The sequence below is a fragment of the Bos indicus genome, chromosome 1 (assembly GCF_029378745.1).
Source record: "Bos indicus isolate NIAB-ARS_2022 breed Sahiwal x Tharparkar chromosome 1, NIAB-ARS_B.indTharparkar_mat_pri_1.0, whole genome shotgun sequence".
NCBI lineage: Eukaryota > Metazoa > Chordata > Mammalia > Artiodactyla > Bovidae > Bos > Bos indicus.
The window spans coordinates 96855693-96875696 of record NC_091760.1 but is presented as its reverse complement, the minus strand read 5'-3'; the positions used below and the strand labels follow the sequence as shown (position 1 = coordinate 96875696).

Below are 20004 nucleotides of genomic sequence, written 5' to 3'. Positions count from 1 at the left end.
CTGGATGAAGCACAAACTGGAGTCAAGATTGCTGGGGGAAATATCAATAACCTCAGATATGCAGATGACACAACACTTATGGCAGAAAGTGAAGAAGAACTAAACAGCCTCTTGATGAAAGTGAAAGAGGAGAGTGAAAAAGGTGGCTTAAAGCTCAACATTCAGAAAGCTAAGATCATGGCATCTGATTCCATCACTTCATGGCAAATAGATGGGGAAACATTGGAAACAGTGACAGACTATTTCTTTGGGCTCCAAAATCACTACAGATGGTGACTGCAGCCATGAAATTAAATGACACTTGCTTCGTGGAAGGAAAGTTATGACCAACCTAGAGGGCATATTAAAAAGCAGAGACATTACTTTGCCAGCAAAGGTCTGTCTAGTCAAAACTATGGTTTTTCCAGTAGTCATGTATGGATGTGAGAGTTGGACTGTGAAGAAAGCTGAGCCCAGAAGAATTGATGCTTTTGAACTGTGATGTTGGAGAAAACTCTTGAGAATCTCTTGGACAGCAAGGAGATCCAACCAGTCCATCCTAAGGACATCAGTCCTGGGTGTTCATTGGAAGGACTGGTGCTGAAGATGAAACTCCAATACTTTGGCCACCTGAAGAACCGACTCATTTGAAAAGACTCTGATGCTAGGAAAGATTGAAGATGGGAGGATAAGGGGACAACAGAGGATGAGATGGTTGGATGGTGTCACCGACTCAATGGACATGAGTTTGAGTAAGCTCTGGGAGTTGATGATGGGCAGGGAGGCCTGGCGTGTTGCAGTCCATGGGGTTGCAAAGAGTCGGACACGACTGAGCAACTTTGAACTGAACTGAACCAGTGTGTATAAGAATTTTGGTTTCATTGCACTTAACCCAAAATTTCCACTCATGTCAGTACAAATGGAGAAATCTGATTCACAACCTTCTTAATAGCCTTTATTATTAGTTACGTCTCTATGTGCATAACAGTCATTTTCTTTGGTTGTGTCATCCTCTGTCATTCCTTTCCTACAGCCTCGTCCTGCAGACAGGGCTGATGCAGGAGGACTGTTCAGACTGTGTTCAGTGAGGAATGGATTACTCACTGCACACTATCCTACCCAAAAGCCTCTGGTTCAACATTTCCTGGATGCCTCTAAGCCAGGCACTGGGATGGAAGCTAAAGCAGGGACACTCAGAGAGATTAAGTGTTGTGCTCTTGGATATACTCACAAAGCTGAGAGAGAGCTCAGAGAGATTTGGTCTCTGAGACCCAAAGTTATAAAGAATTAAGAGATTAAAAAAATCAACATCAAGGACCTTTAAAGGAGGACAGAGGCCAGAGCAGAGCATTCAGCTTGTGGAATGAGGCTCAGGTCTCCTTTTGCTTCACCTTGGGGGAAATACTTTCTTTGCTTCCTCTAAGTCTCTGCCCATCTATCAGTCACCCCCACAGTGTCTGTGAATCTGGGGTTGACTCACTGTAAAGCCCAAATCACAGTTTTAACAGCATTGAATGGGGATACGTGGTTTTTAAAATCTGGTTTCTTAACCAATGCTTAATTTTTTTCTTCTAGCAGCTAACCATCAGTAAGACAATTTTAGTCTGCATAATACAAAGATTTCAAAACCTAAAAGCTAACTAGTTTAGTACTCAGTATGTTTTTCAGTCATGTCTTTTCTATTACCCTCACTCACCAATATCATATCAGTTCCTTCTATTGTTTATTTTGTGTGCTGTCTCCCCAAACAGTGAAAATTTCTTGGATGGCAGGAAAATTCTTTGCACTAGGCTATCTGATACACTTCATTTAAATAGATAGCAGGAACCATGAGTCCTTCTGCCTAGGCTATCTGAAATCCTAAATTTGATACTCAACTCTAGAAGCCCATAGTAATTCAGTCTTCTTGGTATATTTATTCTCTTTTGCCCTCTTTTGTATTTATTATGACTTGCCTTTTAATCTTCATCTTAATTGACATGCAGACCACTGATCACTGACATCTTTTAAAAATTGTAAGGTAATTTTAGAAAGCAGACAAGGCAAGATAAAATTAATGCTCATTCAAGATATTTGTGATGTCAGCATTTTAATGTGTCCTTAGTTACTTAAACTTAAACTCCTGTCCTCGTCTGTCTTAGTTCACTTCGGTCTTAAGAGTGAGGGAGGGTGTTCTTAAACTTACCCCATTGATTCCAGAAAATTGCTGAGCCGCATGCAGCATCAATGCCACTAGAATAGGCTGTCGGTAGCTGGCATTGGTGAAGAGCTGAATTATGGAGACTTTCTTTTCATTTGATGCTTCTTCCCTCTCTTTTCTCATCTCAGTGATGTCTTTGGTGATATCATCACTTCCTCTGAGTCTTTTCAAGCCTGTCCCCCAAAATGATCATGTTGACACAACTCAGGTCAAAACAAAAATAAATTTATTTTTGTTATGCTAATGAAAGAACTACAGTTCTGCCTAACCCATTCTATTACCTAATAGAATGGGTGTTGGAAATCCTTTCTTGTTAAATCCTGTCTTTTTATTTTTTAAGAAAGCAAAACATTTGGCTTCATCTTATTCCTCATTATCATAGAAGTACAATGTAGGAAAGGTCTGTTAGAAGTCTGAGTTCAATGCACTGCATGTGGATTTTCTATTTGGGCTTGTGTGAATGTTTATGGTTGCAAAATGACATGTACCAGTCATATTAAGTGATCGTGCATATTCTTACATATAATCACTGACTTCATTTGAAAAGCATTGGTACCAATTTCATGAGTATCCATTCATGTGCACCGTTTCTCATTAACTGATAATTCCAAAACAATAGGAAGAAAGGAAAACCACCATAGACTTACTTTTCTTTGCCTTGGCTTCCTCATCCAACTTGATGTAAAGGTATCTGGGGCTTTCTGGACAGAAGAAGAGCAGCAGACATTGGAGAATGGCTGGCACAGCAGACAGGCCAAGCAGGATGTGCCATAGCTCGTGATTGCCCAGGATAAAGTCAAGGCCAACGATCTGAAAAGGCAGGGAGGAAGCATATCAACTACATATCACTTTGGAGCTGCCTTCTGAAACAATTTGTTGGAAAAGCACATTGGCTATTTGATAGTAACTCCTGACTTTGATTCAAGTATGCACAAGTATGCTTAAGATGGAAATTATTACTAGTATGTCTCTCCTTAAATGAATTAGGGACTCTGTTTTACAAAGAGTTCAGCTAGATTTGTTTTCATTAACTCCTATGGGACATTTAGGATAGAAATCAACCAAATTTTTAAGCACACATTTGATATCTAAAACAACAGCAAAAATAATGCATAACTTTGGACGATTACCCAGAACTTAAATAGAATGGATTACATAAATAAAGCAATTACTCTGAGAGAACTAGTTTTGTGATCCCTATTGCAAAGTAGTTTATCCTCTGGATAGTCATAAGTTTGAGGTTCTGAGGACTCCCTCTGAGAACACAGGAGAGAAGGAAAGAATAAGGTAACTGAACAAGAACTGCTACTGCAATCCTTTGCATTTTAAATCTGAGCAGGAAAGATGCTCAGAAAAAAGGAAACCCAGGCAGCCAAAATTTTGAAATTTTTTCCCCTTGAAATCTAAATGGAATAATGTAATTCTGGAATAGCTCCAGTAGTTAAGACTTGGCTTACCAGGTCACCTTCAGTGCCAACTCCACCACAGCTTCCAGGGGAAAAGTGAGGCGTGGATTAGTAATATTTTAACTTTGAGCTACTAAAAAGCCTATGTCTCTGTACTGCCACCTCCAAGACCACTTGTGGAACTGTCTTTTCCTCTGTGTTGTTTTACAGTAAGAGTGGCCAGTCAGGGGGAGAGAAGCTGGGTAAAGTAGAGGATGGGTGAGGGAGGGGATGGGAGTTTTTACCTGACTAATAAGAATGCCCGTGACAATGGCCAGCTGATGAAGAGCACCGATAGCGCCCCTGAGTGTGGTTGGAGCAATTTCACCAATGTACATTGGAATCAAGCCTGAAATCAGCCCTGAGTGAAACATGAACATACACGTTAAAGTGTAATCAGGATGACATCAACAGCAGTAACTTTATTTAAGTACAGTCAGTATTCATTCTGAGTTTATTGGAAGGAAGAGCCCTTGTCACCAACCGCAGACACGATTTATGCAAAGAATGTTTGTTGATGAGACTCCAAATGAAATTGTAGTTGGAGATATAAATAGAAGGAGATGGTTAGTCATTCATCTGGCAATTATTCATAGCATTGCCTTTATTTAGTTAAAAAATTCATGTTAATATTGAGTTTGTATCATGATGCCTTAGGTTATCTTCAGAAAAGAGATTGAAGAATGCTTTAACAATATTCTTAAAAATACAGTAATATTCTTACTCTAAAATCATGGGATTAAAGGAAATTAGAACATATCTATGCCAACCTCTTTACTTGATAAAGGTGAGAAATGACTTACCCAAGACCACAGTGCAATAGAGTGTTAGCAGGAGAACTACAAGCCCTTCTTGAGTTTCTACAATGTGGAGGAGCCTCAAAGTTACACTTAAGAGTTGAGGGGAGGAGTGTGTAGAGAATTGTCAGGAGTTAAGGGACTCAGGGGCTCCTCCCTCAATTACTCCAACCAGAGCAACCTAGCTTCTTTATTCTCTCTAAATAATGGGCTTCAGAAAAGATTTTATTTGAATAAACACTTCTGATTCTTACACGTGTGCTAAGTCGATTCAGTTGTGTCTGACTCCTTGCGATCCTATGGACTGTAGCCTGCCAGGCTCCTCTGTCCATGGGATTCTCCAGGCAAGAATACTGGAGTGGGTTGCCATGTCCTCTCCAGGGCATCTTCCCAACCCAGGGATTGAACCCGCATTTCATGTCTCCTGCACTAGCAAGTGGGTTCTTTACCACTAGGGCCACTTGGGAAGCCCTCTGATGCTTAAAAGAAAACAAAATTTTGAAAAGCTCTAGGCCATTATGCCTTCTGTAGTTTTCCTAGATGCAGATGTAACCAGTCATGTTGAAAATGGTGAAGACTCTAGCCATTTGCTAAGAGCATAAAAAGGTCAGAGACTAGTCAATGAGCAAAACTGAATGCAATGTTTGACATTTTCTGAAAATAAGATTTGTCAGAGGCTTCCTCTTAGATATACTGTGGGCCTATCAAATGGAAATGTATGGTCTTTGTATAAAAGATGCTTTTGAGAATTGTTTCAATATTTTTTTAATGCTTCAAATTGTTCTTAATATCCCATGAACATTTGCATGGCTGATACAGCATCTAAATTTCTGCTTTTACATGCAGCTCTACTGTGTGGTCTGTTGATCTTAAAGAAGCAGGGGGAAAAAAATAAAAAACAAACATTGTTTGGTCCTATTCTGGGCTGTAGTATTTTTGTTAAGGCCAAACATACCTCAAGAACAGAAAATGCAGATAAGCTCAAAGGTCTTCAGTCTTCAGTCTAACTGCTCTCTCCACCTGAGCTATTTTGGCCACCTGGTCTGACGTCTTATGAACTCAAAATCAAATTGTATTTTCTATTAATTGTTATTAATTTATTTTCATTAATTTTTAGCTATTTTAATGCTCATAATAAAATCAGACATAATTTTAGAAGGTGCTTAGAGAGTACAAGTTACTTAGTTATGCTAGTAATAGGTTGCTACACATGTATATAACATTTGTTTTCAATATCACTAAAAATATTTTATAATTTTTTTTCTTATTGTATTTCAAAAAGTAGAGAGAAAATAAAGAAGAATCTTGATTTGGACCTCTTTGATGGTGTTATTAGTTTCATTTTACAGTCAAGTGAAACTGAATTTGAGTCTTCAAAACTGTAAGAAAACAAATTTGTGTTGTTTTAAGTCACTAAGTTTTAAGTAATTCATTAGAGGGAACTAATACCAAGGAGGAAACCGAGCCTTCTATTCAATGACTAAGGCCAGACCAAGACAGTGCCAGAATTGATGCATTCTGAATCCAAAACTCTTCCCATAAGTGAGTTGCCTCTTTACCTTGATCAAACTATCATTTCAGTTATTTGTATTAACATTGAAAATAACAAGAAAAGCCATTTAATTAAATAATCTTAGATTTTTATTTCGAGCCTCCCTGGTAGCTCAGCTGGTAAAGAATCTGCCTGCAATGCAGAAGACCAGACTTTTGGTTCAACCAATCATTGAAGATGAACAGAATTGTAGTCTTCCTCTTTTTCAGGTAAAAGTGTTAGAAATATTTCATATAGCATTTTGTGTGCTCACCTTCCCTCTCTCACCCGCAACGGTTATTATTAGTGGCTGTGATTTGGGACAATGGGTATTACTGGGATTGAAGAGCAAAAGATTTGACTATTTTAGAGAATGGACTATCCTCCCTTTCTTCAGGCCGCTGCTGCTAAATTGTTTCAGGAAGATTGAAGAGCTCTTTCCAAGAAATAGTGATTCAGATATTTAGATGGGAAAAGCATCTTTCCTCCATTCTGAACTCCTCTACCAGCTGCTTCTGCCTAAGCTCCTCTCCCTATGGCCACCTTCACTTTAACACTTGGACCAGCCAAGTGTGGAAGCAGATAGGGTAAGGGAATGTGGCCTGAGAGATGGGCCAGAACGTCAAGGTCTTTCCAGATAGGAGAGACAGAGACATCAGTAGCCAGGCAGGCCATAAGGGTAGAGTTAGGGGTTCTGGGCATAGCAGTCTTCCAGTGTCTACTGAACAACATAAGTAATAATAACAGCTAGCTGTAGTCAGATTCTATGCTGAACATTTTACACATATTCTCACAAGCGCCCCCATGAGGTAGATATTATTATCCTTCTCATTTAATGGATAAGAAAAACAAGAGTTAAGTAATTTGTCTTGGAGCATATGACTAGAAATGATGTCATTGCTGTGGTTAAGAACATCTCATTACAACTCCACTTACTAGTCCCAAACCTCCCTGACTCAGAACTGAAACTTTGTGCTATTACCTTTTCTTTTTGTGATGTCACCTTATGCTCAAAAAGTTCCCTACATGTAACCACATCTACCTTGAGAATAATTTTCAGATGTACACATGTTTGTGTGGGAGGGTGTGTGTGTGTGTGTGCACACAACTTACCACAGTAGAGTCCTGATATGCCTCTTCCTGAAATTATAAGAATGTGAGATGGTCCCAATTTCGAAAACCCCATCAAGAGAGCTCCAACTAATGAAAGAATGTTTGCTACCAACAGGGCTTTGATTCTGAAAATTTGAAAAGCAAGGATTATAAATTTAGCATCGAAACTTGATAAAAAGGATTTGCTTTCAGAGCATGCTGAGATTTTTACCAAAGAGTGATTATTTTAATTTTGTTGATAGAGCTAGTTGGGGAATCTTAAACCATGATTGCTACTTTGATTTGTCTATGTGTTAAAGCATTGACAATACATAATATTTATAATGAGAGAATTTGGGTTGCATGTACTTAATCTCCACATTTTGATAGAGAAGATTCAATTGTGATGATGACTAGTTTGCCTTAAGATAACACTTCTGAGACCTTTTCAAATAGTTAACAATTAGTTTTCTACATGCTGACTGCTTTGAAGAATAAATGCCTGGCGATAGCTAAATTTAATTCTATAGCTGTAACCTATGACACTGACACTTTTTTCTTTTAGTGGTACAAGATTTTAGCCGCTATAGATCATGAAAGAACTTTAAAATTTAAGTTTTCTTTAGTATAAATTATTTGGAAGTAGATTAAAACATGCTTTTACTTTAAGCCTTGTCAGAGACCTATAATTATTCTTATTTTATCATTATATGCCAGCATATTTCCAGAATCTATGAATCAATGTCAACCAATGCAAAATACTTAGTAAAGGTGATAATAGCAAAAAAAACACCATTTTCAAAATTGATCATACAAAAATTGACATTTGCAGGTATCTGATACTCTTCTTCCTGTTAAATGAGAAAGTGATGTACACAAAAACCTTCTTCAAAGTTCAGTCAATGATGATAAGGCCAATAAAAGAACCTGAGTGAATAAATGTGAAAATGTCTGTCCCACAAAGAAATGTAAGTATCTTGTTACATTCTTTTTCCATGTTTCAAACTTTAATAGGTGAGCTTTTCCTAAACAAGTATCTTAAACACCAAGCAGATTGTTTTTTTCTGGAAGAATAAAACTATATAATCTCATACTCATTTTCCCAACAAACCATGTGATGAGCTGGATAATACCCCACAATAGTCAGTAATTTGATAAAATTTGAAGAACTGACCATTTTCTTTTATGGTAGAGGGAAGTCCCTTTCAAATAAGAATAAGAATAAAACTTGTGTTTCTGTGCTACCTATTACTTTAGAAAAATTCTTATAGTCTTATTAAAAGCTCCAGTACAAAAGGAAGAAATTATCAGAATTTAATAACCAAAGAGGGAAAACTATAAAGTAGGAATTTTAATAATTAAATGAATTATAACCCAGTACACCAATGCAGGAGATGTAAGAGATGCGGGTTCAACCCCTGGGTTGGGAAAATCCCGGGGAGGAGGGCATAGCAACTCACTTCACTGTTCTTGCCTGGAGAATCCCATGGACAGAGGAGTTTGGTGGGCTACAGGCCATAGAGTCATGAAGAGTTGGACACAACTGAGCATACACATTACTAAGGTAGTTGCCTGTATCATTTAGATCTTTAAAAGTTTTTGCATTTTCTAATTTTTCCATATTTGCATATTTTTATCATCAGAAAAAAGTGATAAAAAAAGTGGATGCAAAGACCAGAAAATAAATATAAAGAAATAACTTTGATTTTCTGTTTTATTTCCTCTCTATCAATAACTTCAGATATGCAGATAACACCCTTATGGCAGAAAATAAAGGGGAACTAGAGCCTCCTGATGAAAATGAAAGAGGAGAGTGAAAAAACTGTCTTAAAACTCAGCAGTCAAAAAACTAAGATCATGGCATCGAGTCCCATCACTTCATGGCAAATGGATAGGGAAACAATGCAAACAGTGACAGACTTTATTTTCTTTGGCTTCCAAATCACTGCAGATGGTGACTACAGCCATGAAATTAAAAGATGCTTGCTCCTTGGAAGAAAAGCTATGACAAACCTAGACAGCATATTAAAAAGCAGAGACATTACTTTACCGAGAAAGGTCCATATAGTCAAAACTATGGTTTTTCCAGTAGTCATGTATGGATGTGAGAGTTGGACCATAAAGAAGGCTGAGCACCCAAGAATTGATGCTTTTGCACTATGGTGTTGGCAAAGACTCTTTGAAGTCCCTTGGGCTGCTAGGAGATCAAACCAGTCAATCCTAAAGGAAATCAGTTCTGAATATTCACTGAAAAGACTGATACTGAAGTTGAGGCGCCAATACTTTGGCCACCTGGTATGAAGAACAGACTCATTGGAAAAGACCCTGATGCTGGGAAAGATTGAAGGCAGGAGAACAAGTGGACAACAGAGGATGAGATGGTTGGATGGTATCACCAACTCGATGGACATGAATTTGAGCAAGCTCCAGGAACTGGCAATGGACAGGAAAGCCTGGTGTGCTGCAGTCCGTGAGGTTGCAAACAGTTGGACACGACTGAGCAACTGGACTGAGTTGATGGGGGTGGGGGGAACTCCAAGAGCTTTAGTATTTCACATGACTAAATGAAATTTGGATGTAAAGGAGTTCTACTGATGTTTTTAATCCAAAACAGGAAGTTTCAATCCAAAATAGAAAGTTGAGGAATGGAGATACCACTTGCTTCATTTGTGGTTGGGTTTTGACTCAGCAGTAGCAGCAGCTAGAAACTGCCTATCAAGTACATTGGGCAACTGGGAATTGGTGATATTGACTTAACCTTATGACTTGGCTGATCCAGATGTCAAATTCTAATCTGAAAAGGAAAAACTGGGTGTCTGAGAAATGGAGCAATTTGGTGAAGCCAACAATAGATTTAAAAATTCCATGCTTGACTCTTCTCTTGAGTTCCTGAGTAAACCACATGGGCTGTGATTTCTTAATACATTTTATAAGTTATAAAGTCAGAGAATCAAAGTGATTATCCAGAAATACACACCAAATTCACTTTGTCTGTAAATATCTTCACAATTAAGTAGTTTACTGCAACAGCTTTCTCTATTATTTGGTCCAGAAAGTAAAAGTGTTAGTCGCTTGGTCGTGTCTGACTCTTTGTGACCCCATGGAGTATAGCGCGCCAGGCTCCTCTGTCCATGGAATTCTCCAGGAAAGAATACTGGAGTGGGTTGCTATTTCTTTTTCAAGGGGAACTTCCTGACCCAGGGACTGAACCTGGGTCTCCTGCCTTGCATTCAGATTCTTTACCATATAAGACACCAGGGAAGCCCTTATTTGGTCCAATACCAACCTAACTCATAAGATCATGAGTTGGAAAAAACAACTCTAAAACTATCCCACAAAATGGAAGATTATTTCTTTCCAAACAAATTCTGAAACCCCAAATAGTGACTTTTCTGTGTGTATGCTTATTTATGAAATTTGCCTACCTTCCAAGCTTGTCCCCAAGCAACCCTCCAAAGAACGATGCAATCATTCCACCAACCGCAAAGCTGGACACAGACAGGGACCAGAACATGGTGATGAGGCTAGCTGATGTCATAGTCTCTTCCTCAGCCCAAGAGACTGGCGTTGGATCTCCCAGGCTTGTGGGCAATTCCTCTGTACTGTTGAGAGCGTAGTTGTTGATAGCTATTCGGTCATCCAGTGAAACACCCAGAACATGTCTATAGTGGGTTATAATTACCTAAGGAGATAAAATAAAGAAAAATAGCTGAAATATTTCAAACATTCTGTATATTTTTTGTTTGTTTTTCCTTGAAACTATTTGTTGGGTGTTCAAGCAGGATTATTTCAATTATGTGTGTTATGCACATACTAATGCATATAGATTGCTTACAGTTGACCACATCCTATAAATCAGGGGTCACAAATTCCAGTGCCAACAGGAACCTGGCAGGAACAAACAAGTAAAGGAGGCAAGAAGAAGCTTGAGAACTTGAGGGCTGAAATATAGTCTATACTGTTGAGAATATGGGCTCCAGTGGTAAAGAATCTGCTTGCTAATGTAGGAGACATGGGTTCAATCCCTGAGTCAGGAAGATCCCTGGAGAAGGGAATGGCAACCCACGCCAGTATTCTTGCCTGGGAAATCCCATGGACAGAGGAGCCTGGTGGGCTACAGTCTATGGAGTCACAAAGAGTCTGACACGACTCAGTGACTAAACAACGACTATTGGGAATAGAATACTGAGTGGGCAGGATTTATTTGTCCCATCTGAAGGAGGAAGCTGCAACTTGAGACTAGCATTGCATGGCCTTTAATTTTTAAAGAGAAACCAGACGTGTGTATTTTTATGTAAAATGCTTCAAGTTTTAAAGATTGGCAACTGTCCATATTGAAACTATCCTGCAAGCTGAAAAGGTACATTTTCATGCCACTGTTAGCCCTGCATAGCAGGATTTAAATTGGCTACTGTAAATATTTTAACAGAAACAAAAAAGTGGATATAAGAAAAAAGTTTGAGAAAGTTGAGGCCAAAAATGAAGTTAGCATACAAAATTCAAACACCAGGTGCTGTATCCTTGCTTTAGGTGAGCTATAAATTTATTAATAAGTTTCCTAGCAGCCAGTGAAAAGAGAGGAAAACAATCATGTATATTGGTGAATTCCGAAGATCAAAACCAACTCAGAAGTCCCTGAGAAGGTACTGGGGCCTAAAGGAAGTGTCTTGCGTGGGTCCTCACTGAGTGCAGTAGGTAACAGTAAACAGTGTTCAAAACTAGAGTTCACAGAGCCATATTTTATAGTGTTTCAGTAGAGGCAAACTCGAACAAAAGTATGATTGAGTAAAGGCACATCCTTCCGGCTCTTCTTCCATGTCATTCCTCTGGATGATTTGGTCACCACTTGGCAGCAATGGGCTGGGAAGACCTCTAACAATGACCTGAAATGCAGCTGTCTACGCTGCCAGACCTGGGCAAAGTCCTATGTGGTAAAGTCAGCTGATGAAGGAGAGAACTTACATCCTCTTATGATAAAAGAACTCCAATCCAGACCTTTGCCTCATGGGAAGATCACTCTATATGGATAATGTACACAGCTGAAAGGAAATAGCCCAGATGTTTTCAGCAGTTTGCCCTACGTGAATAATCATTAATAGTTCTCTTTCTGAAACTTTCTGCAACAGGTATGCAGAGTTTTCACAGTCATAAAAAGTGATTTAAAAATACCCTAAAATAATTCCAAATGTCATTCTGCTAGTAGAAAACAAATTCTTCTTACATAGTGCTGTTTAAACAGCCCTTTAAATACAGATGGAGGGGGCTATAGAGAGGGCACTAACCCTGATGCCAGAGAGGGATGACCTCTGTTGTCAGGTCTGGCTCTAGGACTTGGATTAGAGGAGGGGAACCTTAGATTAATTTTTACGTCCAACACTGAAGAGGGCGGTTTAAATAAGGATTTGAAAAGTTCTCCCACAAGAAGAGAAAAGGTTCTACCAATGCCGAATTTCAGGAATCCCGCTACATCGGCACATGTTATCAGCCGCAGAAAAAAAGATATGACCCCCTAGAGTGATTCTCTAAATCTCTCAGCCTTGGCAAGACCTGCCACATTCATGATGCCATGTGGTGCCTAACCAGAGAGCATCTTTTGGTCCAAGGAGCAACCCTTTTCAGCAGACGGACTTGGCAAGTACACATTTCACACATTCACACCCTGTAGTCTCTTACATTTTCCTAAGAGTCCACTATGTTAAGAGAAGCAGACAAAATATGATGGGTTCACAGAGAACACCCAACTGAAGCTTGTATTGTCACCTTATGCCATCCCTTTCCCCAGCTTCTACTCTCTGTCTCTTTCTTCTTTATTTACTAAACATTTTATGTTTCTATCAATCACTGTGCTTGGCACTGGTGTTAAGAAGACGAACACAATATCAATCCCACCCTAAATGACCTGATGGTCTGAGTTAGGGCAGAGGGAATGAATTCCTGATTTCCCGCACTTACAGGCTGTGGGACCTAAGACAAATGATATCTCTCTCCTGTGTATTTCCTGGAAACCAGAGTAGGGATGCATACAGTAAAAGTGAAAAATGATAGAAAGTGTCCAATATTAAAAATACCCAAAGAGTCAACATGGAGAAAACCCAAACTTTGTTGGGACTTCTTGACTTATTTAAAAGGTTTATATTATTTTACTTTGGATCATACATGGGAGACTGACGTAGAGGGAAGGACTGGAATCTTTCCAGTGTTAGGCTCCTACAGTTTCTCCTTTGCTTGTCTTTTTTTTTTTTTTTCTTGTGATGAGAACTCTTAAGATTTATCCTCTTAACAACTTTCATATATAACACACAGCAGTATTAGTTATATTTAATTACATTTGTCATGTCGAACATCACATCCCTAGTACTTACTTCTCTTACAGTTAAAAGTTTGTACCTTTTAACTACCTTTATCTGATTCCACCCCCTCCCCACCCAAGGCTCGAAAATGCTTTGATCTGGACAAAAACCTGGGCATAACCAGGTTGTTGGGCGAATCAGCAGGGGAGAGAATATGCTGGTTCCTGACACACAGTGAGTTGGTGCTCAGTACATGTTTCTGCACTGAAAAAAGCCTGTACTTCCACTGTTTCTTCTTACACCCTGGCATTTCCATCCATTTTTGGCTAGGAGCTCTGAATATATGCTGCAATAAGCTCTTAAGCCTTTTTTTGTTTTTTTAAATCCTTTTGGCACATGGTATTCTGGCTGAAGTTTTCTGTGAGCTCAGCGAACAGCAGAATCAGAGATCAAGAATTATTCATTACTCTTTCTTTTTCTATGAGGGTTATTAAATGAGGAGCAAAGGTCAAGTTATCAGCATTGGAATCACGCACGTGGTACCCAACAGAAGACCGGATTGCCACGTGTTCCCCATGTGGGCACACTTTATCTCTCTGGATGAGGAGCTGATATCTTTCTGCCACTGACAGAAATTGCCAAAAAGAGAACTTGTACGTTTCACTTGCCTGTTGAGGTGCATTGATCACACCAATGTCATATCCAAACTGGAAGGAACTCAGCACAGCAGTGAAGACAGCCAAAACCAAGGTCCCGGTGACCTGCGGGGAATGAAACACAGGGCTGGGAAACACCAGGCAATTTCAGTTGCCCACCGTCCATCAGTCTGCAGCATGGGCTTCTGACAGGTTCTATGGGCTGGTTCTTGCCACTTGACACTCATTCATCATATACCCCTATGTTCCTGGCAGGGCTCATTCATATGGGACTGTGAGTGTCTTTCATTTCTCCTATACTGCCAAAGCAGCAAAAAGTCTGGGACAGCTTTGTCCAGGGAAGGAACCAAACATCCTTCTCCACATGTGTATGTGCTAAGTCGCTTCAGTTGTGTCCGACTCTGCAACCCCATGGACGATAGCCTGTCAGGCTCCTCTGTCCATGGGATTCTCCAGGTAAGAATACTGAAGTGGGTTGCCATGCCCTTCTCCAGGGGATCTTCCCAACCTAGGTCTCCCGCATTGCAGGTGAATTCTTTACCGTCTGAGTTACCCGGGAAGCTCAAGAATACTGAAGTGGGTAGCCAATGCCTTTTCCAGGCTTCTCCTGCATTGCAGGTGGATTCTTTACTGAGCTACAAGGGAATCTGAGTTCTTTATATGAATAGGCAGAGTTTTGAGATAGGAGATAAGAGGGGTTCCTTGTGTCAGACTCGGTGTGTACTGGGAAGCATGAAAAATTTTTCAGTTAACACAAAACCCTAAGTGATGGGATCGGGGCATATATGTTTAAAGTAGCACCCACAGGACGTGATACTAAATTGTCTCCGAGAACTGCTTTACAAATGAAGTCACTTACTTTGCATCTTTTTTTTTTTTTTTCATTTACTTACTTTGCATCTTGACATGGAAGCATGATGCTGTATGTGCAGAGTTGTAAGTAACACCCGGAAACTTGAACTTGAGAACCAAACCAGAAATGCAACTGAGAGGGCTGGGCATGGAGCTCACAGAACGCAGGAGGGCAGCAAGGCAGGAGGCCCAGAAGCCGCTGGCTGGAGACCACCTCTCCCTGCAGCGCTCAGCTCTGCACTTGGCAGGCTGATGTTTTCTCCTAAAAGACTGTTGTGCACCTGCTCTCTGTCATGCATGGTTCTGCATTCTCATGTTTGTCATTCAATCTCCTCTCCTGTAAGACAAGGGGCTTCCCAGGTGGTGCTGGTGGTGGAGAGCCCGCCTGCCAACGCAGGAGACAGATGCGGGTTCGATCCCTGAGTCGGGAAGATCCCCTGGAGGAGGAAATGGCAACCCACTCCAGTATTCTTGGCTGAAGAATCCCTGGGACAGAGGAGCCTGGTGGGCTACAGACCATGGGGAAGGACAGAGTCAGACATGACTCAAGTGATTTAGTATCACTTCACACACACTGTGTGTGTGTGTGTGTGTGTGTAATAGTTTTCTCTTCTCGCTATTACAAAAAAAATCAACAAACTAGTGGCTTAAGTAACACAAATGTATTACTTTACAGTTCTTGTAGGTCAGAAGTCTGATAGTAGTCTCACCAGACTATAATTAAGGTGTTGGCAAGCTGTGTTCCTCTCTGGAGGATGTAGGGGAAAATTTGAATTGATAGAATTTTATTCCTTCTTGATGAAGGACCAGAGTCTGTGCTGGCTGTAAAGCAAGGGCCATTCCTAGCTCTGGAGGCCACAACATCCCTTGATTAGTTGTGCCCTTCCTCCATCTTCATAACAGAATCTCCCTACCTCAAAGTCCATAACAGTAAAGATGTTTGTAAAGCCCTTTATTTTGTGTGAGGTAACAGATTCACACGGGACAAAGGACACAACCAGGGACAGTTATGGGTATCTTTTGAGGGCCCTTATTCTGCCAATAGCACTCCTCACAACAGCACCATTAGTATCCCTATTTTACAGATAACTAGACTAGGTTATGGCACCCCACTCCAGTACTCTTGCCTGGAAAATCCCATGGACGGAGGAGCTTGGTAGGCTGCAATCCATGGGGTCGCTAAGAGTGGGACATGACTGAGCAACTTCACTTTCACCTTTCACTTTCACGCATTGGAGAAGGAAATGGCAACCGACTCCAGAGTTCTTGCCTGGAGAATCCCAGGGACGGGGGAGCCTGGTGGGCTATGGGGTCGCAGAGTTGGATACGCCTGAAGTGACTTAGCAGCAGCAGCAGCAGACTAGGTTAAGGTCTTACAGCCAGTAAGTTGTAGAATAATGATTTGGATCTAGAACCTATGCTTTTAATTACTTGGTTATTTTGAATTTCTCATGAATCAGAAACAGACATTCAAAAGGCAAACATATCTGAAAATCTAGGATCCTAATCTTCCTAAATTGGAAAAATATCCAAGAGTGCACATATTCATAGAATTTGCCAATTTTGATGCTGAAGCCAAATGACCAAACACCCACCAATTCCAAGCACATTTTCCCACCACTCACCACACAAATGCCCACCATCCTCACACACCCACAGAAAACCTTTGTGAGGTTTTTGGTAAAAATTGAAAAGACAAACAAAGGCTACTCAACTGCTCCTCTGTAGCTCAGCTGAAGAACCTCAGGGTCTACCCAACACCAAGCCCAGGGCCACAATATACTCTCCCAGTTTCCTCCCCACATCCCCTGTCCCTCCGGCGGCAGGGTCTCCCAGCACCCGGTGTCTTAGTGATGCCCCTCCCACCCCAGGCTCTGCTCTCTGCTGGCTCTCCGGTCCCTACCAGACAAGCATATAGTTCCTTTCTTCTTATTTTGAGTACAACCAGTGACCATGGCAGTGGTGAGCAGGAATGGAAGTCGGGAGTGAAGGTAGTGGCTGCAGCTGGTTTGGTCTGCTGTACCCAGGTGGTGCAGTGGTAACAAATCCACCTGCCAATGCAGGAGACCCAAGAGATGAGGGTTTGATCCCTGGGTCAAGAAGATTCCTTGGAGGAGGAAATGGCAACCTGCTCCAGTATTCTTTCCTCGAAAATCCCACAGACAGAGGAGCCTGGCAGGCTACAGTCTGTGCATGCTGTGTGCTAATTTGCTTCAGTCGTGTCCAACTCTTTGTGACCCTATGGACTGTAACCCGCCTGGCTCCTCCATCCATGGGGATTCTCCAGGTCAGAATACTGGAGTGGGTATTCCCTTCTCCAGGGGCTCTTCCCGACCCAGGGATTGAAACCGCACCTCTGCTCTTGCATCAGCAGGTGGGTTCTTTACACTAGCACCCTGGGAAGCCCCAGGCTACAGACCAGAGGGTTTCAAAGAGTGGATACAAATGAGTGCATGTGCTTGCATATGCACACACACACACACACACACACACACTCCATCAGCCTTCCTCTGACACTCCAAATGAGTCTCAGTCACAACAGTGTTAGCTGTTCCTACATTTCTTTGACAAAAATAAATGTTAATTTTTAAAGATAGAACTCCCGTTTCATTACCTCCCAATTAAATTGCTTTAAGTCATTGCTGTAGGAATACTGGAGTTGCCCTTAAGATCACTTTCTTCCACTTAAAGATAACAAAAAATACCACTGAGAAGGAAACAGGAGAGAGGTTTTTAAATTTATTTTTTAATTGTAAGAGAATTGCTTTAAAATGCTGTTTTGGTTTCTGTCATACAACAACTTGAATCAGCCATAATTATATATATATATATATATATATATATATATATATAAACAAAGGTCCATCTAGTCAAAGCTTTGGTTTTTCCAGTAGTCATGTATGGATGTGAGAGTCGGACTATAAAGAAAGCTGAGCACTGAAGAATTGATGCTTTTGAACTGTGGTGTTGGAGAAGACTTGAGAGTCCCTTGGACTGCACGGAGATCCAACCGGTCCATCCTAAAGGAAATCAGTCCTGAATATTCTTTGGAAGGACAGATGCTGAAGACGAAACTCCAATACTTTAGCCACCTGATTTGAAGAGCTAACTCATTTGAAAAGACCCTGATGCTGGGAATGATTGAAGGCAGGAGGAGAAGGGGACGACAGAGGATGAGATGGTTGGATGGCATCACCGACTCAATGGACATGAGTTTGAGTAAACTCCGGGAGTTGGCGATGGACAGGGAAGCCTGCCATCCTGCAGTCCATGGGGTCGCAAAGAGTCAGATCCGACTGAACTGGAACTGGAACTGGAGCTCCTCCCTCCTGAGCCTCCACCCCCTCCTCCCAGCCCACCCTTCTAGGTCATCACAGAGCACCAGGCTGGGCTCCCTGTGTTGTATAGCAACTTCCCACCTGCCGTCTGTTTTACACATGATAGTGTGTACATGTTGGTGCTACTTTCTGCACTCGTCCCACTCAGGAGAGGTTTTAAATGTTTAGAAATCGTAGGACGTTCTTAAAATCTTTGTCCTCTGGTCTTCCTGGCTTCTTTTCTTTAGTGAAGGCTCTGATCCTGCCACCCTATGGCCTGTAGTTCCTCACTTTAACTCCTCAAGAGAGAAATTTTTGGTCAGACAAGGAGCAATCTCATTTATTTTAAGTGGGTCATTTGAATTCCCAACTGAAGCAATCATTCCAAATATCGAAGTCTCTGTAACTGTTTGATTGCATTTTTCTTTTTTTGTTTTGTATCTCTTATTTTCAGGCTTGATTTCCCTCTCTGAACTCCATTCTGAACTGGCTCTTTGCATTTCATCTTTTCCTTTTCCATTGTCAAATAAAAAGAGGTAACATTTGTAGTCAACCCTCTATGTGGTTAGATTTGGTCAGAGAAAGTTCTGTTTATGAGAGGGAGAATTTCTGAAAACTACTAAATTTGAATTAGCCCATTAACCCTAATTCATTCAATCTATCATCCAAGAGACTGACCCACAAATAAGTACATAGGAGCTAGTGAAAACTTAGCTGGAGCTCACTCTGTCCAGGCTCTGTGATCTAATTGGTTTGCCTTTTCTCTCAATAACCTTGTAGGTTGAAATTCTATCATATTACATATGGTAAAACTGATATAGAAAGGGTAAGGAACTTGCCTGAAGGCCTGTAACCACCAAGTGGTAGAAGATATTCAAGTCTTTTCTCAATCTTTTCATAGGCTGCTGCTGCTGCTAAGTCACTTCAGTCGTGTCCGACTCTGTGCGACCCCATAGACGGCAGCCCACCAGGCTCCCCCGTCCCTGGGATTCTCCAGACAAGAACACTGGAGTGGGTTGCCATTTCCTTCTCCAATGCATGAAAGTGAAAAGTAAAAGCGAAGCTGCTCAGTCGTGTCCGACTCGCAGCGATTCCGGGAACTGCAGCACCAGGCTCCTCCATCCATGGGATTTTCCAGGCAAGAGTATTGGAGTGGGGTGCCATCGCCTTCTCCGTTTTCATAGACAGCAAGGTATTAAGCCTGCACTTTTTGAAAGACATTTGGAGCTTAATAATTTTAAGTTAAAGAAAGCTATGCTCTATATCCAATTTAAAATATGCTGCTGGATAAATGTAGAAGAAAAGAATGTGGGCAAGTGGGCTAAACCTTAACAAAGAACAAAATGTGGTGTTTATTTTGTGACTTAGAGGTCAGATGGAGTCCATTAGGAAAAACAAATCAACTTGGGAGTCAGAAAACCTATAAGAGTCCCATCCAGGCCCTTAACATCCCCAAGTGTCAGTTTTTTTGCCCCCAAAATGGGTATAATAGTTATGCATAGACTTATTATAAAGACTGAATAAGACACACACTATGGTCTTCCTATAAATAGTAAAAGGGCTGTAAAACAACTGATTTTTAATCACATCATTAGCATCTTGTTCATCACTCTTGCCAAAAAAACCGCCTGTCAATTTTTCAAACATATAGTTTTCACAACACTACTACAAAATATCTCCATTTTACAGGTGAGGAAGCCAGGGCTCAGAGACCAAGTGGTATTCCCAACACACATAGCTGGTAAATAACAGATACTCTTTTATTGGAACCCAGATCTCATCTTAAACTCCCACTGCTAAACAAAATGATTTTCAGATTTTCAGCAGCTCTTGATTGACTAGGCA

The 20004-nt window shown here is 40.8% G+C and overlaps 1 protein-coding gene across 1 annotated transcript in view; it reads right to left on the bottom strand.

The window, feature by feature from the left end:
• SLC2A2 (solute carrier family 2 member 2) overlaps positions 1-20004 on the bottom strand; it is a 32764-nt gene that overhangs the window by 10438 nt on the left and 2322 nt on the right. Inside the window, exons 2-7 of the mRNA XM_019959659.2 lie at positions 14003-14095; positions 10470-10726; positions 7066-7190; positions 3870-3985; positions 2827-2989; positions 2165-2352 (exon numbers count right to left, since the gene is read on the bottom strand). Coding sequence (XP_019815218.1) covers positions 2165-2352; positions 2827-2989; positions 3870-3985; positions 7066-7190; positions 10470-10726; positions 14003-14095 — 942 coding nt within the window. The remainder of the gene's footprint in view (positions 1-2164; positions 2353-2826; positions 2990-3869; positions 3986-7065; positions 7191-10469; positions 10727-14002; positions 14096-20004) is intronic.